Raw genomic sequence first — 23,886 nt, forward strand, 5'->3', positions numbered from 1 at the left:
GGTGTTCTTTAGTCCCTCTGGCATTCTGGTGTAGCAGTATGTCCCGAATGGGGTGGTGAAACTTGTCTTGTCTTCATCTTCTTTTTCCATCTAGATTTGGTGATACCTAGAGAAACAGTCGAGGAGGGAGAACCTCTGGCATCTGGCTGCCTTGTCGACGGAGGCATCTATTCTTGGCAATGGGAAAGGGTCTTTGTTGCATGCTTTGTTCAGATCTGTGAAATCTATGCACATTCTCATTTTGCCATTTTTCTTTGGTACCAAGACTACGTTTGCGAGCCATTATGAGTACTTGACTTCCCTGATCACTTTTGCATCTAGCAATCTTTGCACCTCCGCCTTTGCTGCCAGGATTCTATCCTCCGACATTTTTCTCTGTTTTTGCTTTCTTGGTCTCATGTTTTTGTTGATATCCAGTTCATGTTGTATGATGTCCCTACTGACTCCGTGGAGGTCAAAGGCTGACCAGGCGAAGATGTCCTTGTTTTTGACTAGGGTTGCCATGAGCTCTTCCTCTTCTGCCTTGCACAATTTTGAGCTGATTGTTACTTTTCCGTCCGATAACTCTTTTTCTAGAGGGGTCAGCTTTATCTCTTCTTGACCTGCCATATCTATTTCTCCTTTGGGCATGTCCAGAGGCTCTAGTTCTTTGTTCGCCGACTCGACTGCATTGATGTTTCTTTGGGCTCTATAGATAGCTTTCTCTATGTTTCTTGCTTCTTTCTGGCTACCTCGAACTGTGATAATACCATGGAGTGCTGGTATCTTCATGCACAGGTAGGCCATATGTAGTGTTGCGTTGAATTTGGTTGTGAATCCTCTTCCCAAGATGGCATTGTATGGGTAATACAGATCGACGACGTTGAAGGTTATGTACTCGGTTCTGGCATTCGCTTGGGTTCCGAAAGACACTGGGAGTGAGATTTTTTCTAGTGCTTGTATCTGCTTGCCTCCGAATCCTATTAAAGGGGATTCGGAGGGTTGTAGTTGATTTCTGCTGAGCTTCATTTGGTTGAATGTATTTGCAAAGATGATATCTGCCGAGCTGCCTGTGTCGACCAGTATTCTGCTTATCTCCCATGCTGCTATGTTTGCCTTGATCACCATTGCATCCGCGTGAGGGTAGCTTTCTAGCTGGAGATCTTCTTCTGCGAAGGTGATTGGGACTCTGGACCAATCTGTGTGTTTCGCCGGGCCTTGGACTGCTACATTGTTTACCAGGCGGAGGTGATCTTTTTTCTACTTTTTCGTTTGAAACTCCATCAATGATCCTTCGGCGATTGGCAATATCATGCCTATTGTTGGTAGTGCTCCATGAGGGTTGACTTGGTTTTCTAGGTTTGGCTCATTTTTTGGTGTTGCGGGCTAGTTGTGTGGTGGTGGCGGAGGCAGTTGCTGCATGTGGTGCTGTGGCTGCGGAGGCTCGAACCTTATTCGGTTCTGCTCCGGTGGGTTTGTTTCGAGGTAGGTTATATGGGGAGATTTTGGGTTTATGTAGGTCAGGCTTGCCTCCGACCTGTAGTTGCTCACCAGAGTCTGCTACGAGGGTGATGACCGCCATGCTGGTAAGAAGTTTGGGTAATAGGTAGAGGCCAGTGTGGAGGGATGTATTTGTGTTGCGTTTAGCGCTGGGTACATTGGGCAGTACTGCTGGTGGCCAGTTGTGTATGTGGTGTTGACCCCTCTTGCGCTCTACTGAGTCAGAGGTTGGGCAGTCTGCTTGTTCTTCATCCTTTCTTGTGTTTCTTTTGTCTCTGGACAATCTTTGGTGCTGTGCCCTGCATTTTTGCCATGAAAGACGCAATATGGCTTGCGTTGTTTCTGGCTTTGGTTTCTGTTCCAGTTTTTTCCTTGGTAACCTTGGCGACCTTGGTTCCTTGTTTGGGTCTCCGGCCATGTTGGCGCTGGCTGTTGCCCTTGCTCATGTTGGGGTTGACCCTCGATACTGAGCACTTGTCCCTGGCCTGGCTTCTGATTTGATACATTCTGGTTTGTATAGGTTTTCTGGGAGTTTTTGCTACTATTTTGTTGTCTGTTCTGACCTTGCTCCTCCAGCCTCTTGCGTAGGTCATTGTCTGATCTACAGTACTTCTCAAACTCGTCGTACAACTACTGAATGGAGGTTGGTTTCTCTCTTGCTAAGTGTGCTGCGAATGGCCAAATTCGGAGGCCTTTGATCGCTGCTTCAATGGTGATCTCGTCTGGGACATCAGGTGCCTTCGCCTTTAGTTGCATGAATTTCCGGAAGTAGTCATGTAGTGTTTCTCCCTGCATTTGCTTGCACTGAAATAGATCTGTGGAAGTCAGCGACTGTGCTATTAGCCCTTTGAAGTTTGCCAATATCTTGTCCCGAAGGTTCTCCCAAGAATAGAGTGTGCTTGGTTTGAGCATAGAATACCAAGCCAGTGCGTCACCTTCGGCTGCAATGACAAATGACTTTGCCAAGACGGCATCGTCTCCGCCGGTGGAGGCTACTGCTGCCTCGTAACTCATGATGAACTGATGGGGGTCAGTCTTTCCGTTGAACTTGGGTAGTGTGATTGGCTTGTACGATGTTGGCCATGGCGATTGTTGTATGCCTTCAGATAGTGGGGACTTGGGATCGATAGGCCTCCGCATTACCTAAGATGGCATTATCGGCTGGCTGATCACTGGCGTAGAACCCTAAAGCATGGCTGCAGTTGTTGTTGCTACGGAGGCTGGGATTGCGGAGGTTGTTGCTGGTACTACATGCTACATACTTAGCATCTCAGCATGTAGGACTGCCAACTGCTGCCTTATTTCTGTTGCTTGTGCTGACGCTTGGATAGCTTGCTGATTAGCTGCGAATGTTGCTGCCATTCTATCCCTCTCTTATTGCGCTCTTTGCAACTGTGCATGTAGCTGTTGTAGCTCTTGCTCGGGTGCTGTGGCTGAGTTTGGTTGGGCCTCCGGATCTTGAATCTCTTGGTCTTGGGGTTCCAGTGGTTGACCCTGGGCGTCTGCTCTGGTGTCATCCTCCTCTGGCGAGGTTGCATAGGCGCTATGAATGTTACGCCTAGGCCTTCCTCGCTGACCTGAGGCCGCTGCTGCTCTGGAAGTGGTCTTTCTTTTCCCTACCATCGTTGGTTTGCCTTGGCTCAACCACGGTGGGCGCCAATGTTGAAACTTACGGTTTCAAACTGCGTGGAAGTGGATAAGGCCTCCGCCTGACGGACGGTCGGCCTCGGGCGGAGGCTCGGGAAGGAAATGACAAAGGGGGAGAGTGTTAATGTTGAAACTTGCGGTTTCAAACTGCGTGGAAGTGGCCAAGGCCTCCGCCTGACGGATGGTCGGCCTCGGGCGGAGGCTCGGGAAGGAAATGACAAAGGGGGAGAGTGTTGAGTAAGGGAATGGCTCGGAAAGCTAGGGTTTCATTAATTCATCCACCAACCAACCCTCCATGGTTACAAGTGTCCCCTATTTATAGGACTCAACTACCACATAACAAAATTTATTACAATGCCCCTCAACTACTACAGTACATTCCTGGAATATTCTGCCGCTAGCCTTTTATTCGCGGGGCAGTCTCGCCACACCGTTTCTAAGCAATGGGCCTCCATGAGCGGTCGGCCCACTGTAGTTGGTCTTCGGCCCAAAGGCCTGGCTCCCCGGCGCCGGCCTTCATCCCCACGGCGCGCCGCTCCCGTGGCGGGCCTCTGCCAGGCAGTCGGAGACGCTCTCCGCGCACTGCTGGCCTTCGTGTTCAGGGGCGCGCTATTGCCTCGGAGAGTCCCCGCCGGTCTGGGCGGAGACATCACCAGCTGGTTTCCGCCCGGCCCCTGGCCTCGGAGCCTTCGCCCTTAGTGGCGCGCCGTTGCCTTGGAGGGTCCCCGTCGGTCCAGGCGGAGACATCATCTGTAGGTCTCTGCCCGGCCGAGCAGGAGCCATGCTGGCGCGCTTGCGCCCACCGCTAGCGCCCGCGCTTGAGTACCTGCGCACACTTGGGCAAAATAGTTCGTTTGGTTAGTTTAGAGATAAGGCTGCCTCCGCCCGTAATACCGGAGACGCCCGCCTGAGCGGTCGGCGGGGTGCGTGCCTGGCCTCGGCGGAGTCCGTGATGACCCCTCGAGCATGGTCGAGAAATCTCCTAGTCAGTGCCCGGTCTCCACCTGCTCGAAGACGCCTTGGTGACACCCCGCGGTCAAGGGCCTTCGCCACCCGCCAGGAGCCATGCTACAACAACTGCTATTTCACACAGCCAAAGTGGGATACATTTGTTCAAAATGGGATAGACGGGGTGGGTGGGGATCTCCTGTTTTTCAATGACATTCACCAAGTTTTAACAATTCCCACATTTGCTTCATTCCGACATAAGAAATGGCTTTATAGGAGTAGGTTTGTTATATTGCACTTTTGCACTGGACAATTAGGTTATGAGATAGGGTACCGAGGGTACGTGTTCTATTCTTCTCTGTAGTACTGAAATATTCAAATAAAAGAATGGAAGATGCTGCAAGATTTTTCTGAAACTATTGCAAAAAAGTGTATGGACAACATAGCTTAGTCTGAGTGATAATTAAGATCTTTTGAACTTTGAGTGGATGTAAAACTGGTTCAGGTGCTGTAAAATCTTTGGCTGACTACCTATGTGCACATTGACATGAGTTGCTTCTGTGAATATTCATTCAGTGTACTAACACTTAATTTTGTAGTGTTCTGTCATACTTAACAATTAGCATGCATACTGTTTGTCCAAGTAATGCACATGTAGAACACACTACTAATGAACATAAAAAGATGGCCTCAGCTCATATAGCGGAATAATGTGTAGCCTTAGCCACATGATTTCTTCGCCAGTTCATACACTAGCACACCTAGGAGTAAGATATTCCCACAAGGTTTTTGGTCTTATGCTGAAAAGCTTTTTTATTTTTTGGACTATACATCATAAGCACAGAAACTAGCTATTAGCATTATGATATGAGCAACGCAGCACATTGCATCAAATATATAATAAATTCTATTGTTTCTAACTTCACTTTTATATCTCTACAGTCTTGCCCAGTTTGCTCGGCTAGGATTTCGAAGGACTTGTTGGATCATATAACCCTTCAGCATGGCTACCTATTTAAAATATCCTTCTTAGATGATTATATCTTTACAAACAGGTTTTACTAAACAGGGTTTTGCAAAAGTGTTTGTTGAACTGTAAGTGTCATATATTTCCTTAATGATGTGCACTTGCAGAGACATCACAGAGTACGTAGAGTTACTGGTAATGGCAACCACAATCTCTCCTATGCAGGGAGAGATCTTCAACTTCAAGAGACCTACTTAAAGGTGCTTCTTTGAAATAGCAGTCAAAGCAGCAGTACCAATGCGTCAAGTACAGTGACTGATTCACTGCTATCCTCGCTGTGTGAAATTACAAAGTTCACTACAAAAGAAATTACACAGTATATATGCTAGCTGTGACTACCCAATTTGTTGGAGTGATTATTCTGTCCTGAGCTCTAATGTGTTTGGCCTTGCTGTGTGAAATGCTCTGAATGATGAAATTCTCTAGAGAAATGTTCTGCTGTTAGTGCACTTCAACATCAAGTTTATCACACGTAAAGTAATCTTTTGTACAGCCTATCGTTTGCTGGGAAGATGACAATGAGTGAAATAATGTGGCTATTTTCTTTGCCTATACTATTCTAATGCTTATTAATACGTGCAAAACATGAACGAAAATTCAGAATTTTTCAGACCCTGCGGTACATAACATCAGTATTTCTTTTGAGCAAGTACATAACATCAGTATGTGATTGGAGGGGAGAGAAAGAAAAGAAAAAAAACAGTCAAGAGAGAGGCGGGGCAATTGGGGCTCAGTAGCGCCCAGCAGACAGCAGTAGAGGCTCAATTCAACCGCGACCGCCCAAAAATATAAAAACGGTAATTAAGTGGACTTTATCTAAAATTACACAGTATATATGCTAGTTGTACCTCTATGACACAAGTCTATACACCCATAGGGTAATTAAGTGGACTTCCCTCTAGTTTATTCTAGCTTCACCACCAATAGCAAGCATGATTAAAACATGTACTACACAGCTGAAGCATGCATCCATTCACAAAAAACCATATATATATACTGTGGGAATAGTTAGCTAGCGAGATACGAAGTTCATCTTTACCAAAAGGCTTCATTTTATACTTCAGCACCAGTGTCAGTATATGTTGTCATCATATCAGACTACAACTATTTGAAGTGATAAAAATCGACACAAAATCTCACAGGAGTGCATAGTGGAGCTGATCATCTTAGCGGCAGAGCTAGTTTTGCACAAGAGAGACCAAAGAGACATACAATATATAATAAACATCCATCATCTATTTATCATGCTGCATCTAATTAAATCAAACATCACAATGAGGAAACAATGCAAGCAGCAAGCTCGATCGTATCTTGCGCTGACATTTGGCACAGCCACACAGTCACAGGCATGCAGTTTGTAGTAGTAGTATATATAATGTAGCAGTAGTTTATATTACCTTCTTCTACTTAGCAGAGGATTAACTGAACATAAGCAAATCAACCAGGCAACACATATAAGAAGCTTATAACCAGATCCAAGTTCAAATTGCTTAGGGTTTGGGGTGCTCGGCTCCACAAAGGAAGGAAGGGGACAGAAGGTAGCGGGCATACCTGGTGGGTGATCGTCGCCAATAAAGATGTGGCGAAGTGGGGCGGGTTTCGCCCAGCCGTTGGAGGGGGCGCGCGGGTGCGCCGCCAGCCGCCGGTGGAGGTACGCGGAGGCCGCCCGCCGATGGAGGTGCGCGGACGCCGGTGGAGGTGCGCGGAGGCCACCCACCGTTGGAAACCCTAGTGCGGGGAGGGGGCGCGCGGGTGCGAGGAGGGGGTGTCGGGCCGGCGTCGGGACAGGTCCGGGAGGCGGCATCGGCGGGGCAGCCTGACGGCGTCGGAGAAGAAGAGAGCGCCCAACAGGCAACTCCCGTGTGCGGCCTTGAATTTATAGTCGGGACGATTTGTAGGGGCGGTTCCTGACCCAACCGCCCCTAAAAATGCATTTGTAGGGGCTGTTCCTGATCCAACCGCCCCTACAAATATTTTTTATTTTTTTAAATAATTAATTCTGTATTTTTTATATCATAAAACACAAAGTAATATAAAAACAATTATGTATATGCACAAATATAATATTTTGTATTATTTTATATATGAAGAAATATATATATATATAAACAATTGTAGTCAAAACAATATAGAAAACAAAAAAAACAAAAATTAAAAATTTGAAATTTAAAACTTCGACTATAATTTTATGACATTAAATGAAATAAAATGAAGATGTTGTAAACATAAAAGTTGTATAACTCATCAACATGTACAACTTTTATTTTGGTCATCTTGTCATGTGACTTTGTTTGAACGATTCAAATTTTTAAATTCAAATAATTTGAACTTGAAACAATATTTTGAAAGAGTAAATGATTTTAGATGAAAAACTCATGAATACCAAAGTTGTAGAAATTATCAATATGTACAACTTTTATTTTGATCATATTTTTATTTGACCAAATTTGAACAGTTGAAATTTTGAATTTCAATAAATGGCAACTTCAAACAAGATTTTGAAACCTTAAATGATTTCAACAATAAAAGTCATGAACATAAAAGTTGTTGAACTCATCACTATCTACAACTTTTATTATGGTCACTTCTTCATATGACAAAGTATTAGTAAACATTGTTCATAAATTCATATATGACTCATAGTTTCCTAAACTATACGAGAAACATGTTGATTTGTGAACAATGTTTAATATCACTTTGTCAGATGAAGAAATGATCAAAATAAAAGTTGTAGAACTTGATGAGTTATACAACTTTGGTATTCATCATTTTTTCAGCTAAAATCATTTAATGGTTGAAAATCTCGTTCGAACTTGTCCTTTTTTTAAATTTCAAAATTTCTTCATTTCATAAAGTGTTAAGTGATTTCATAAAGTTTTAGTAGTAATAGAGTAGATGTTCAAATAGAGTCATCTGGATGTTGCAAAGGGTAGTCTCACACACATGCATAAATGTAGTCTCACACACATACAAAAATATGTAGTCTTACACACGTACATAAATATATAGTCTCACACGCATGCATAAATAAAGTCTTACAAACACACACTTACACAAACACTCCACATTCAACAACTAGCTAGCCCGCTGTAATGACTTTCCCCTTGACACCTTTTCGCTCCCATGGCAATATGTCTTTGGGGAGGTTCTTTTCCACAACACTAATCTTCTTAGGAAAGTCTGTGAATAGCAGCATCTCATCGTAGTTATTGTAAGCTTCAACATCATCCACGCCATCAACTCCAATAATGTGCTATTTCCCAGAGGCAACCACATGCTTTGTCTTCTTCTTTGGGGGGAGGTTACTTTGTGGGTCAGACATATAGAAAACTTATGCGACACGTGAAGCGAGCACCCAAGGGTCATCTTGGTAGCCTAGATTCTCGAGGACCAGGACTCTCAATCCGATCTCGTTCAGTTGGTGTTGTTTGATCCAGCGGCATCGAAACAGGGCCACCGTTATATCCCTTCCATAGTCAAGTTCCCATATCTCTTCAATGATGCCAAAGTATTGGATCTTTTGCCCCAATCCATCGAGAGCCTCTATTCGAACGCCGCTGTTTTGGTTCACATATTTACTATCCTTTGCGTGGGTATAGTACGTATACCCATTGATGTCATAAGCATTCCAAGATGTCACTTGTCTCAATGGCCCCTCTACCGACCTACTGATGGTAATAGATTATGTGGTTTCTCCAGGCAGTATGTTTTGGTCCTTCAACCATGTAGTTAGTCATTGCTTGTGTTGTTTCATGACCCAATCATTCGAACGGCCATTTCTCTCTGCCATAATGATAGCCAAGTGTTCATCAATGTACGGTTGCATCAGTTGTGTACTTTGCAAGACACTGTAATGCGCCCGACTCACCTCTTTGTAATCATGGTCGATGAACACTTTTCTACCACTGGTGCCCTTACCAGCCAGCCTACCCTTGTGACGAGAATCAGGTTTACCAATCCCTTTCTGTACTTTTAGGTACTCTTGACAGCACTCGACGACTTCTTCAGTACTATAACCCTCTATCATGGAGCCCTCTGGGTATGCTCGATTATGCACGTATCGACTTAGAACCAACATGAACCGCTCGTAGGACCACATTTCATGCAAGTAGCAAGGGCCCAGCGCCTATATCTGATGAACCATGTGAATCATGAGATGTGGCATTATATCAAAAAAAGCAGGAGATAAACACATCTCCAGTTGGTTTTGTGTCTCCACCACAAATTCATGTAGGTCACTCAGCTCTTGCTTGCCAATTGTCTTCTATGAGATCTTCGAAAAGAAGTAGCACATGCGGGTGATGGCCATTTTCAAGAACTCTGGCTTTATAGCCCTGATTGCAATAGGTAGAAACACTGTCAGCATCACATGGCAATCATGAGCCTTGCAGTGTGTTATTGACAAGTCCTTCATCGACACTAGCTTCTTAACATTTGCTGAAAACCTAGTCGGGACTTTGATCCCCCTTAGGAAAGTGCATATAGCTCTCTTCTCGTCTGGTGTTAGGTTGAAGCACGCCGTGGGCAGAGTGTATTTTCCATTAGCCTCAGGTATCAGGTGAAGTTGTGGCATCACGTTTAGCTACACCATGTCTTTTCGTGCTTTCAGACCATCCTTTGACTTGCCTGTGTCCATCAAGGTAGCAATGAGACTCTCAAAGACATTCTTCTACATGTGCATAGCATTAATGGCATGGGGGACCTCCAAGTCTGACTAATAAGGCAGATACTGAAAGAAGATAGATTGTTTCTTGAGAGGTACGCCTTCGACAGGAGGTGTGCTTCTATCTCTGTTCATCCCATCCGGATTCTTCTTTCCATAGACGACGCGTATGTTTTTCACCATTCTGTACACGTGTTCTCCGTTATGATGTCTCTCCGGAGGGGGTTCAATCTCCAGGGCATTGTCATAAACTTAGGTAAACTATCTTCTTGGATGCATCCAGGTACACCCATATAGTACCATCCAAACAAACCAAGCATCCCGTCTTTCCTTTGATCTGTCCAGACAAAGCAAACAACGCGATGTAATCATTGGTAGTAACAAATATTATTGCTCTACATATAAAGTCCTCCTTTTGGAACGCATCATACATCTACTCCCCATGCCTCCATAGCCTCTCCATTTCTTGCATCAAAGGCTCGAGGAACACGTCTATATCAATGCCTAGTTGTTTAGGGCTAGAAATAAGAATAGTGAGGAGAAGGTACTTTTTCTTCTGACACAACCATGTTGGGATGTTGTACATGGTCAAGATCACTGGCCATGTGCTATGGTCGCTCATCCTCTCATTGAAGGGATTCATTCCATCGGTGCTCAAGCCTAATCGTACATTCCTTGGGTCATCGCTAAATTCTTTGTGCTTCTCATCAAACCTTTGCCACTGACTACAATCAGCCGGGTGTGCAATCTTATCATCATCCACCTTGCGCTCATCATCCCACCATGTCATGAGTGTGGCTTCTTTAGAGTTTTGGAAGATACGTCTCAAACAGTCGGTCACTGGCAGGTACCACATTACCAAGGCAAGAATTCTTCTCTGCTTTGCATCGTTGCCTAATGAAGTGTTCTTTGGGGGGCTGAGATTCTTGTACCACCTTTTTTGTACCCTTCTTATTCCTCTTTTTCCCCATGGAGGCTTCATCCCCACCATAAAGGTCATTGTTCTTGTATCCGCTGGCCCCACACTGGGGACATTTATCCAGTGACCTGAATGTTTCGCCATGAAAAAGTAAACAGTGGTTGGGGCATGCATGGATTTTTTTCAACCCCCATTGTCAATGGACTTATGACCTTCTTCGCTTGGTATGTGTTGGTAGGAACTGAGTTTTTTTGTGGCAGCACCCATGATAGAAGATGCAGTAGATCATTGAAACTACAGTCTGACCAGCCGTATTTAGCCTTCAGGATGAGCAGCTCAAGCACAAAACGTAGCAATGTCCAATGTGTCAAACAGCCCTTTTCAACACCATACACAGTCTCCTTCGATGCTTTTGTCACCCTTTCTAAATTTTCTAGACCTTTTAGGCTATTTAGTAAAATCTCTGGTCCAAGGGCTCGAATCATGTCCTCCAAATCATCTGCATCCCCGACACGTACTCCACCATCATTATTGGCACCACCTTCGTCGTTACCATCCCAACCACCAGCATCACCACCTTGTTCATTGCCAAACTTCAAATCCATTCGTGCATCAAGCTCTGCTGAATATTGGGACAGGGATTCTATGGTTTCATCATCGTATTTGTCCTCATCCTCGTCGTTAACAATAACCGTTTCACCATGATGAATCCACACTGTGTAGTCCTCAACAAATCCTCGCATAATCAAATGTGATATGATGATAGTCACATCTGTCCATGCTATACGGTTCTTGCAATCTTTACATGGGCAAATAATTGTATCCTTATTTTCTTTCAATGTCGTTGCATGCTTCTTTGCGGCTTCGATAAATTTATCCACCTCTTCACGGAAACCTGCCTTGAACCTTAACGAACCATACATCCAAGAGTTCATGTACTCCATCTTTTACAACAACAACAAAATAAACATTAAAGGACTACTTATTCAGATATATATAAAAATAAAAAAATTTAATAATTACTTGAGAATAATTGTATATACTTCAGATATATATGAATATAAATCTAATATAATTACATGAAGCATACAAACACACCATGGTAGAGGAAAATTAATTAATGGCCCATTTATCCATAACTAATTAAAATACATATTTATTGATTACAATAAACAATTTTAAAGACAACAATTAGCAACAATTATACTTTGCCCAATATCTTTCATACAAACCCTAGTCCAATTTCATCAAACATAAATTTACAAAAACAAAATTAATAAAAAAACCAAACCCAAGATCTAGATCCACATACACATGAAACATCCATAAAACTAACTAATTGTTCACTAAAATCAAGAAACATGGACCAAATAAGGGTATGATCTTGTTCCCCTCCCTAATTTACCCTAGTACATTTAAAACTTAGGTCTAATTTGCTTCATAAGTAGCTCAAGCACCATAGAAGAGAGAGAAAAACAAAACTCTAATTACTCACTAACCAACCATTAAAACTTCAAAAAAAATATGGAATAGCATTTTCTTACCTTTTACAACCTCTCCACCAAAGGATTTGAGACCAAAACTTTTCCCCCTTAGTAGAGCAATTTTTGGAAGGTGCCCAAGGCCTCCCCACCTTTCTTTCACGGGTTGGAGTGAGTGACTCGAGGAGGAAGAAGGTGCTGCAGCTGTTTTATATGTGGGTCATTTATAGGGGCGGCTGGTGATTGAGCCGCCCCTACAAATCGGAGCTATATATACGGGGGCATTTGTAGGGGCGGCTCAATCACCAGCCGTCCCTGCTATTCCATTTGTAGGAGCGGCTGGTGTCTGGGCACCCGAGCACGCCACTGTAGGGGCGGCTCCATCACTAGCCGCCCCTGCAAAAAAATCGAACCGTTGCTAAAAATTATTTTTTACGTAGTGTGTATGATTGGGGATAACGTTAGTCTTCAACAAACTATTTTTTTCTGAAAATTTTTGTATGCATAGGCCATCGCGCTGGTAGAGGAAATGTATGACAAAATGAGGTTGCGGCCTGAGTTTGTAAAGACATATATCTTCCCCGGTGGCTGCCTACCGTCTCTAGGCCGGATTGTGTCTGCCATGACTAAATGCATCAAGGCTCAAGTATGTACCCAACTATACTTCATAGCTATCGTTTTACAAAGTGATCTATGCATTATCACGCAGTTCTATATTGTTGAGTACTCCTGTGTGCAGCATACAACATGTTGAGAATATTGGGGACCACTACTACACGACTCTAATGAACTGGTGGGACAACTTCGTGGCAAATAGTCAGTAAATACAATACTACCTCAAACTCAAGTTTAGTTGCAACTGCTTATTTATTTATATTACTTAGTACTAGATTCTCTTATTTGTTTTGATGTTTCGCAGAAAAGCTTCTGCCCTGGGATTTGACGAAAAATTCATCCGTACTTGGGAGTATTATTTAGGTTATTGTGCGGCTATGTTCAAATCGCGCATTTGTATAGATTACCAGGTACGCGCTTACTATCCACACTATATAAGTTAACAATAGTAATTAACTTCAGTTATGTGGTAACTTTTAGTTGACTACTGTTTGTATGATATGCAGATAGTGTTTGCTCGGCCAGGCGATTCAAAGCTACCAAGCTGTGTTGCCATTGCATAAATGGAGGATGTTGTGTTTGAGCCTCTTTGGCAGGGCTCCTGCAGGGGCTTCAGCTCCGGCTCGTGCAGGAGCTGTGCCAAACGTCTGTTTTGAAAAGGGCTCCGCATGGGGAGCCGGTCAAGAGCCGGAGCCATTTTTTGATAAGCCTCAAAAACGAGCTTCGCGCGGCTCCTTGCTGTGGGTTCACGTCGTCTAGTGCAAGGAGTCGTTTTGCCAAACGTTTTCCAGAACAGCTTTAGCTCCTCCAGAGGAGCTGCTTCTTCAGAGGAGCCAGAGCCGGAGCCATTTTCAGAGGAGCCAGAGCCCTGCCAAACAGGCCCTTTATGTTTCCCAATATATGTTGTATCATAGGTGTCAGTGTGAACTTTATTCAGTCATGTACGTTTGTGTTGGAGAGCAGGTCAGCAGCTGCATGCGTCAGATAGTTTGATTAGAGAGGCACGTAAGATGCATGCTAGAAGTCCATGTAGGTGAATGTTGTGGCTTGGAGGCGTGGTCTAGTACTTGATGTCAAGGGAAGTACCTAATTGCATGGTTATTTGTGTTAGTGGTGCTTTACTTTGCATTAGATCGGTGCTCCACGTAAGATGCATCTGAGTGCTTCGCCGAGTCATGCAGCCAAACACTACTACAGATATTATTTGTAGGGGCGGCTCAAGACCATTTGTAGAGGCGGTTTGGCCAGCCGCCCCTATCAAACCGTCTCTACAAATCATGTATTTGTAGGGGTGGTTTCCCAGACCGCCTCTATAATTGTAGGGGCGCCTGGTGTTACCAGCCGCCCCTATAAATCGATTTGTAGGGGCAACTGTAATACCAACCGCCCCTATAATACCTATTTGTAGGGGCGATTCAGTTTAGAACCGTCCCTACAGTACATTTTCCCATAAAAAAAATTCAAATTTACAATTCAATTTCGACCATAACACTATTTGTTTCCGCGTATTCCATCCAGCGTTCGCGTTGCCGAACGCCCCGTGACCAACGTTCCGAACCACGTTCGCTCAAGAGTATTATATAAACTACAAGCACAAGAGTATTATATAAACTACAATTACAAGTCCAATTCACAAGAATATATACAATCCATCATTAAATAGACATAATTCACAAGGTAAAACCAATGTCAAATTCCATACACATTGTTATCAACGTCCTAGAGCTAGCCTTTCAGTCTCACGAAGGTGTTGGTACTGAGGATTTCTACCTAAGTCAAACTCTCGGTCATGGTAGGTAACTTTGACGTGGACAATCTGGTCCAATATGAAGTTGCAAAGGTCGTCGATGAGCTCTAAGAGTTAGTCATCCTTGTATGAGTCTCTTTTTATTTCTTTCTCTTCTTTCCACTACAAGAGAACAAGTACTTACAGGCACCACATGCGAATTAGATTCATCTCCATTGCTCCGAGGTGAAAGCATGTCTGCATGTCATTGAAGTCAAAGATAATTTTCCTGACTGGGCTTCCCAATGTGCCAGTGGGGAAGCATGCTTATACAATGTCTATGCTCGTTGGGAGAACACGCAAGTATCAATCATGGAACCTTCTCATTCCAAGTGGTAGGCGTTGGATGTCCCGATTTGGTAGGAAGGGCTTGCCTATTTCATATGTTTTTGGGCAATCCTTTGACCATTTGATGGCATCAACATTTGGATACTGCTTTGCTGTTTGGTGGAGTTTGCTAGTGACGGCCTCCTCAGAACCCTGTGATGTGACTTTTTTAACTTGGTTCTCAGGCTTGAACTGGTCATGGGAATATCACTTGTGCACTGACGAGACATCTTTCATCGGAACATAAACTGGTCTTCTGGTGATTGGATGCTTCTTTTGATGTTCCCATTCAGACACGTTCTCATGTTCTTGTGCATCACCTTCTTCAGGAGGCACTTGTTGTTCATGTATCGGTTGTGCTTGTTGAGAAGATTGTGGCATCTCATCATGCAATTGCTTGGTACGAGCTAGAGAAGGCACATGCTCGCTAGGAGGTGGGGAAGAATGTGTCATCTCAGGAATGTGGTGGTCGCGAGACGGTGAAAATATCTCCCTGCAACTCGCTCCAAATTTGGGACAGGGGGAGGCGGTGAAGAAGCAGTCAATATAATGTCCCGTTTGTTCTAGAGGATGAACTATCACATTATATCTCCGAGTAACACCAGCCCTCAGGAGTTTCATAGTCTATCCTCCACTGCAAGAAATCGGGCTTCACGGTATGCACCTCAACCCTAGTGTAGTCTGACGGTATCTTATTATTGTGGTGTAAGCCACCGAGAGGATGTGACACACCCATTGCCATCTCCATCACAATGTTTTGCTGGCCGCTGAGAAACACCAAGGTGCAACTAGTTGGTTCCTGTATGTGATCGACTGGGGTTGTGGCTGCAGTGGAACCTTGGCTGCTAGGAACTTTCGGAGGGCTACCAACTAATGCCAGTTCTCCTGGCGACGTCACTAATATCCGTGTCTCCATAGACAGTCCTTGCTCCTCTAGCGCCTTCGCAACTAGAGCCTTCACTTGGAGCTCAAGACTAGTCTCCCGGTCTCGGCCATGTTTCTTGTACATGTGCCTGTCCTCTTCGAATCCTTGCTTCCAGGTCATCCTTTTCCCTAGCCCCCTAGTGCGGCCTGTGTGCTCCTTGTTTCCCAAGCCAAGGCTAAGCTTGTCCCTCTCTCTAGAAGGATTGAATGAGCCCTTCTCTTTGTCCTCAGCATATTTCAGTATCCTTAATACCACCTCTTGGGTCTCCGGCTTATCAAACTTAAGATTACTGCCGGATGATTCTATACTCCTCGCATATATCCAGTTCCTTGAGCGCACCTTCAAGTTCATCACATCGATATTCCCAATAGCTATGGCCTCTTCATCCATCTTCCTAAACTGCTCTTCCTTGGCATAGTAGCCACCGGAGCCTAGATGATAGTGGTGTTTGTTCCTCTTCGCCAGCTGGGTGTTATGGGCACTGAGCTCTAATGCCTCCGGTGAAGTCTTCTGAGTCACGAGCTCCTCCCATTGACTAGGAGTTATTTTGCTGAACTCGTTGAAGGGAGTTAACCCCTTTTGGATATACTTCATGTTGAGCTCCAACCTCCAACGTCGGAATGACTCTCCCATCATCCTGATAGCATTTTTTTACCAATTCGTGCTTACCCTCCAAAAATCTAAAACTGACCTTCAGCTGCCTATCCCATAGTGCATTCTTTATGTTCTCTGGTACCGCTTTCCAGTTAGGGATTGCTGGGTTCAATTTATCTCTTACTAGGGCCCCGATCGCATTACGGAATCGTCCTCTTAATTCCTTTGGCTCAAGGATCTCCCCTGCTGGCCCGACCTCCGTTATCACATAGCAAGCCTTATCTGGATATAGATTTCCTTTTCTATCCCCTCATTTTCTCTTAGGCTTGGTAGTCGTGGTTGTGTCTTGAGTTTGTGGAGCAGAGGCATTGTGATCCGTCTCTGTGGCTGTTGCATCTGCTCTCCTTTCCTCTACTCCGTCTTGTCCAGCGAGATGTCGCGGACGTCGATGTTGTCTTTTCTGAGTTTCATGAGGGACATGTATATAGGACAGGTCAAAGTGTTAGCAGAGGTAACATAGCCAAAGCTTTAGCAAAATTTACAAGCTAAGGCTTCTTCCCTACCTCCTCGTTCGGGTCAAAATCCTTATCCAAATCTTCTTCCGTTGGCCTCATTCTTGGTTCACGTGGGAAAGGATCCTCGGGACTTTCATATCCCTCTTCTGAGTCATCATCATCATCCGCTTCTTCTTCGCCTTCAGCAGCCTCTCCTTCGGGGCCTTCCTCCTCGTCACACTCCTCCTGAGTAAGCATCACTTCTAGATCCTTTTCTACCTCATTATCGAACTGTTCCTGAGTAAGCTAGTCCTCTAGTGCTTGCTCCTCAAGGGTTGGCTGCTCATCATGCTCGGGGCATCGAGCTGCACTGTTTGTTGTCCGCAACATTATTTCACGCTTTGTTCTAAAAGATGCAAGAAAGTGTGCTTTAGGTACGCGAGAAGGTATAAGAAATCAAAAAGGTCTATAAACCAAAGTAGTCCTATAAAACAACAATATATCAAAAAACAAGTAGTAGCAGTAGTAGAGGCCTTAGAAATGTGTCAATCATCATCTGATCTTGAACTTGGAGCATCAAGGCATCATAACAGAGAAGAGAGGAGAAGGTAATGTAGGGGAGGATGCTAATGATGCCAAGTTCCTCACAAGTTCTTGATCATCCGCTCATATTCCATATAATGTATGGACTTAGACAATTTCATCATCGGCAAAACAAAGGAGAGGAGAGGAGAGGGGAGATTTGGCAAAAAAAAAACAACAGCTGTTTAACAAACATAGAGAGGAAAAGATATAAAAAAAGCAGTTGCTGCTTCCCAAACATAGAGGATAGGAAAGCAGGAGGACCCATTCGATCATCATGCCAATTTAGATACAGTAGTAGTAGTAGTAGTAGGACAGTGTATAGAACTAGCAGCCAGCAGTGTAGCAGCCAGTAGTTAAGAGCAGCAGCCACTTAGACACAGCAGTAGTAGTAGATAGAGTGGTAGAAGTGAGCCACTTAGTAGTATAGGGAAGTAAGTAGAGTAGCAGCCAGCAGCTAGGGAAGAGAGTAGAGTAGCAGCCAGCTAGTAGTAGTAGGAGTAGCTAGTAGTAGCAAGTAGAGTAGTAGTAGTTCAGTAGAGTAGTCTAGGACAGTAGTAGGACAATAGTATAGCAGTAGAGTAGTAGTAGAGTAGAGAGTAGTACAGTAGTAGTAGAGTAGAGAGTAGTTGAGTAGTAGTAGAATAGTAGTATAGAAGGAGTAGTACACGAGCAGATCCACTTAGTAGTGTAGTTGAGAGTAGTAGAGGAGTAGTAGGATAGTAGTATAGTAAGAACCACTTAGTAGTATAGGAAAGAGGGCAGAGCAGGGGCGGCACCAGCCGCCCCTGCTGTTCCATTCGTATCACCAGCTGCCCCTACAGTAGTATAGGGAAGACTTAATTCAGATTTGATGTTTCTATTTGTAGTTTAGTAAGTCAAACTGGTATTAGCAAATTGATAGCTATAGATTGAACTGAACATAATCTCTTATGGGTCCTAGATCAGAATAGAGGCAACTTGCGGCTAGTGGCAGTAGTGGCGGAGGACAAAATAAAATGAAGGAATGGCAAAACTGATAACATAGACAATGGAAGATCCAAAGTCAAAGTAGTGCATACACATGCAACACACAGTTACGTGCTAAGTATGGGCAGAGCCGGTAGATCAGAAACTAGATTATGAGATGTGTGGGCAGATGGTGCTTAGTAGTGATGCAGTTCACACATGTTGATGAAAATTTGATAAGGTGGCTGATTAGTTAGCGAGGAGCATAGAATTAGCATGCTCGTTTAGAGGTGAGGGGTAGTCACTTGCAAGCAGTACAGGGCGTGAGTGGATAGTTCACCGGCCATGTAAATTATAGTGCAAACATGGGAGGCTCAGCGTTGTAGTTTGGTGCAAGCCGTAGGAGTAGTGCAGCCTGTGGAAAGGAGATGCTGGCCGTGTAGTTTAGATAATCAAGTCTGAATAAGGAGAGGAGGCGCCGCGCGCTGTTGGTGGGGACGACTACCAGACCACACAGCCGGACGCGCAAGGGCCAGTGAGGTCGGAGAGGAGGCGCCGCTGGTGGCGGGGACGAATACCAGAGCGCGGCCAGCGAGGATGGGGCGGCGGCAGCCATGCGGATTGTGAGCTCTCTCGCAAACCCTAGCCGCCATGGCGGCCGGCCTGGGGAAGGCGGCGTTTGGGGGAGGAAGCGTGGCGGGCGACGGTGGCGATCAGAGGAGGACGACGGAGGTGAGAGGAAGCGGCGCTAGGGCACAGAGACGGTGGCGGCGGCAGGAACAGTTGGGCAGCCTGACGGCGTCAGGAGGAAGAAGAGAGCGCCCAACACTAGTTCACCCGAGCGCCTTGTTTTTATACTCAGGATGATTAAATTTAAATGTTGTGTGCGTTAATCCTCACAGAAAAAAGAACAGCCTGACAGAAAAATAATTTTTCTGTGGTTGTTACACGCACAGAAAAATTGTCTTAGCCCAGATTAAATTTAAATGTTGTGTGCGTTAATCCTCACAGAAAAAAGGAAAAGCCCGACAGAAAAATTATTTTTCTGTCGATGTTGTCCTGATAGAGTCGTAGACGCAGACTCACAGGAAAATTTTTATTTTTCTGTCGGTCTCGGTTAACGCACATAAAAATAACAGACCACCGACAGAAAAACCCTTAACCATGCAGCAAATTGGATACAATAATTATATAGAAATAGAACAGTAGCAACAATATATTAAATATGGACTGTCCATACTGTAATTTCATCACAGCATAATAGATAACATACATATAAAGATCCAAATATTCAGCACATTCATTAATGCACCCTAAAAAAATTCCCATTTCCGTGAACTGTCGATATCTCATATGACAAGGGAACCCATGGTCCAATTTTTATTTCAAAAGAACTTCTTGCTCATACTTGCAAGAAGTAACTGAAGAATGTAAAGTCAGGGCTAATTACAGATTTATGAAAAGATGGACCATGCACTGTGTTCTAGCTCCCATCTGATCAGTTCAGACAACTCTTTCCGGACGGTCATGATTGCTTCACAGCAACATTTGGACTGAGGTCCATGCTCATGTGGTTATAGGTAAGAGGTGCGTACATCCATGTATCTTCAGAGCTCAGGAGCTGTTACAAAAAAAAGGGAAGGTAAATGAGAGGCATGCTCCTACACATCGAATTAGTATTTTTAAATGCAGAGTATACAATGCTCTGTTCTCCCAAACCTAATATGTAACAATGCTCTGTACAAGTTAATGTTGCGCATGATGGAGAACTAGAATTGTGAACTAAAGTTTTTTCCAATGTTGATCTGACTTAACTAGGACACAAAAAAACTACCTTTATTTGCAGCTGCAGGAACTTGACATACTGAACTGTTTCCTCCAGCATAGTGCTCATGTCAACCTGCAAAGGCAAGAGAACAACTTATCTTCAGTGTTCACACAAAAGTTTGCGCAAATTGCTGGGCCTTTGAAAACACAATTTGATAGCAAAAAAGTTGATCACTAAATACAAAAGAAAAGAACTTACTTTGGTGCCATTAGGAATTAGCTGCTGCAGCGTGCTTAGTCTTTCATTGATTCTCTCTTCTCCTCTATTATATAGTAAGACTAAGCCATCAGAAAACAAAAATTGCAGATTCAGTGATCATTACGAAATTAGCATTAAGTATTTCTGACATTTGCGTAAAGGCTCTGTAAATCCTTTGAGGACCGACTACGACATCTTGAACTGGTACTTTGTTTCAGAACAACAGATTCTTCACATTCACCAATTGAATCATCTTCAGAGCTGCAACTCCAGGAAAAGCTCTGATTGACAAGCTCAGTGTTAATCTCATTAGCAGGAGCAATTGAACTTGTCCTTGATGCCTACAAAAATTGCACCAAAGGGTCAGAACAGCCTTTTTCTTTTCGACAACACATAATATCATAAAAGTCGGAGTACAAAATCAAACTTCACTTACCAGGGCAATGGTTCGGGGTTTCTTAGAATTCTTACTCTTCTTATTCTCATCCATAAGACATGCCCTCTTGTTACTTGTAACTCCACTAAAAATTGGAGCAAAGACCTGACTCTGGTGATCAAAGCACCAAACAGCACCAGTGTTCTGACATTGCACTTGCTCTTTATCGTAGCAGTCATTTTCATCAAGTGGAAGGAACAAGGTAGTAGGCAATGTGCTAGGTTCAACACAAGAACTAGTGCTGCTGTCAGGAGAAGAAAGGCAGGAATCAGCAATGCTGCTGCTCCAGAACATTGACTGCAGGTGAGCAATCATCTCAGATTCCTCGCTCCAAATAGAACTAATAATGCTATGCCAGATATCATGAGAACACAAGATTACTATGACACAATTAAGCAATGAGGTATGCAGACATATATAGCAACTGGATCATGCAGACATTAAATAAGAAGCAACATCCACATCATTTGCCAAATTGCATATATTCAACTGAATTATGCACCCAAGCCAGCACAGACTTGTATGGCACTTGAATCATGCAGGTGTTTATAAGGATATAATATCCAGCTTCAACGAAGACTCAGAATTCAAGTAGCTTTAAAAGTAGAGAACCCATGGTCCAAATGTTCAGCACATTCATTAATGGCATCCGGGCTACATATAGATGATGTCCAAATGGTCCGACATCAATACATTCAAAAGCATTACCATCTCATCTCAACAGTTCAAGTCTCAGTCAAGATAAGTAAAGTACCAGCATGCATCATTGAGTCATATTATAGCTAAAACTAAAGCTAACAGATTAGAGCCACCTACTAGTTATTGGAAGATAGCGCAAAACTTGGCTGTCTTCCCATGGAGATATAGCCTTTGCAGCCTATCTGTGATTGGAAGATAGTGCAAAACTTTGCGCGCAACCTTTGTTCGCCCTTCCACATACCGATTAGCACCATAAAAATCACATTTATCTTTGTCCTTGTTATCTTTGTAGAATAGCATGCAATTGTTATAGCAAACATCAATTTTGATATATTGCATACCAAGACCCTCTAATAATTTCCTAGATTGGTAGAAGTCATTAGGTAACTTGGAGTCAGGAGGAAGGAGTTCATGTACTATGCCTAGTATATCATTATATTCTACGATGGACATGTTGTACCGTGACTTCACAGCAAACAAGCGAGCTACAGCAGACAAGCGTGAGTGTGTGGTTCTATCATGCACCAACTCATCTGCACTAGCAACCATCCTATAGAAAGCTTTGGCATATGCTGACGGTTCAGCATCCAGTATAGGTGGATGGTGCCCAGCAAGCTCAACCAACATTTGATCCATCTGATCAACTTCATCAGTGCCCTCTCTATTTCCCACACCATCATATCCATCATGTGAAATCAGCCCCTCACCATGCTCAGTCCAAGTTTCATAGTCTTCCTTAAAACCATGCCTACACAAATGCATCTCTATAGTGTATCTTATATGCCTAAAGTAGTTCCGACATTGTGCACAAGGACACTTAATGATATCATTTTCAACTACACCAGGAATTAAAAATACACTATTCAAGAATTTTGTGGATCCATCAATCTATTCATTTGAGGGAGCTTTGCCACGTTGCCAACCATTATACATCCGTGTCTGGTTTGACATATTAACTAGTTCTGTTTCAAATATTAATAGAGTACTCATATTAATATATTAGATATCACAACAAAGGAAGCTCAATTATTTTTGTGCAAGGACAAACATTCCAAACTCGACAAGTGGGCACACAAATAAAATGTAGAATAACAACATACAACAAATAAATCCAGTGAAGAAAGAAGTATACCTTTGAGTCTCAATCACAGGTCCTGAACAATTCTTCACTATCTTGAAAGTAAACAGTACCTCCAATAGCAACCTTCAGTCCTTGCTTAGGCCAAAATCTCCACTGCAGTACATCAGAACCATGCTTTACTTCTGTATACATATAGCCACACATAGAGAAAGGAAGTATAATATATACATTTTTAGGGGAGAAACAAGGAACCTGAAAACTCGATTCAGATTTGATGGAGACAACACCGGTGGCCAAATCTTGAGGGAAGCAGACTTCAACTGAAAATAGGGGCAGTGGAGATCGACGGAGAGACGAGGGGCGTCGTGCCGAGACGTGCGCTGGACGGGAGGGAGACCAGGGGCAGTTAGCCGCCTGGGGATGTTCCTGGCCGGCCGCTGGCTGCCCTAGGGCCACGCCCGGATGGCCGGCGACGGGCCTAAGGCCACGCCCGAAGGACCACCCACAGGGCTAGGGCCACGCACCGGAGGGGCTACAGCTGCCGGCGGGCTGGTGGCTACGGCCGTCGATGGGCTAGAGGCAGATCTAGGCGACATCGGACCTAGGGAAGCAAGCGGCGGCCATGGAGCTAGGGTGCCTAGCGGCGGGCGGCGAGCGGCGAATGTGCGGATGGGGGTGGTCTTGTGCGGCGAGTGACGGACTTGGAGCCGGGAGCGACGGGACTACGGGAGCGGCGGACTTGCGGAGTTCGGCCTCTGGCGGCGCGTTTGGGATAGGGTTGGGGTGGCGGCCGTGGGAGGATTTACTTTTAGGGTGTTTTTGTTTTCTTTTATTTTTTTCACTCTCTTTTCTATTCTATACCGCGCCAATACAGAAGGCAGGCGCCAATGACGAAAATAGGGCGCCAAAGCCAAATCCATTCCTGTGCCCTTGTCGTTTTTTCTGAGTTAAAAAAACCCCACAGAATAATTGCTATTTCTCTGTGGGTATGCATTGTTTTTCTGTGTGTATTGTCACGCACAGAAAAATAACTCAATTATTCTGTCGGTTTTTCGATATTTCTGTGGGTATTTTTTGGTACCGACAAAATAATTCTAAATATTTTGTGTGTTCTGAGAAAAACGCACAGAAAAAATAATCACCCACAGAAGTATTCGAGTTTTCAGTAGTGCACACTCCACACCATTGCACGACCTTACACGGTTGTAC

At 44.1% G+C, this 23,886-nt stretch overlaps 1 protein-coding gene and 1 pseudogene across 1 annotated transcript; one reads left to right on the forward strand and one right to left on the reverse strand.

Moving 5' to 3' along the window:
* LOC136489574 (uncharacterized) overlaps positions 1–13,342 on the forward strand; it is a 54,287-nt pseudogene extending 40,945 nt beyond the window's left edge.
* Positions 13,343–19,693: 6,351 nt separating this feature from the next.
* On the reverse strand, positions 19,694–22,358 carry LOC136489575 (transcription factor bHLH84-like). The gene is given in 6 exon segments (XM_066486167.1): positions 19,694–20,056; positions 20,270–20,335; positions 20,462–20,520; positions 20,586–20,802; positions 20,898–21,246; positions 21,838–22,358. Coding segments are annotated over 6 exon segments (1,308 nt in total). The 3' UTR covers positions 19,694–19,960.
* Between the last annotated feature and the right edge of the window lie 1,528 nt (positions 22,359–23,886).

Source organism: Miscanthus floridulus, chromosome 10 (genome assembly GCF_019320115.1).
Source record: "Miscanthus floridulus cultivar M001 chromosome 10, ASM1932011v1, whole genome shotgun sequence".
Taxonomy (NCBI): domain Eukaryota; kingdom Viridiplantae; phylum Streptophyta; class Magnoliopsida; order Poales; family Poaceae; genus Miscanthus; species Miscanthus floridulus.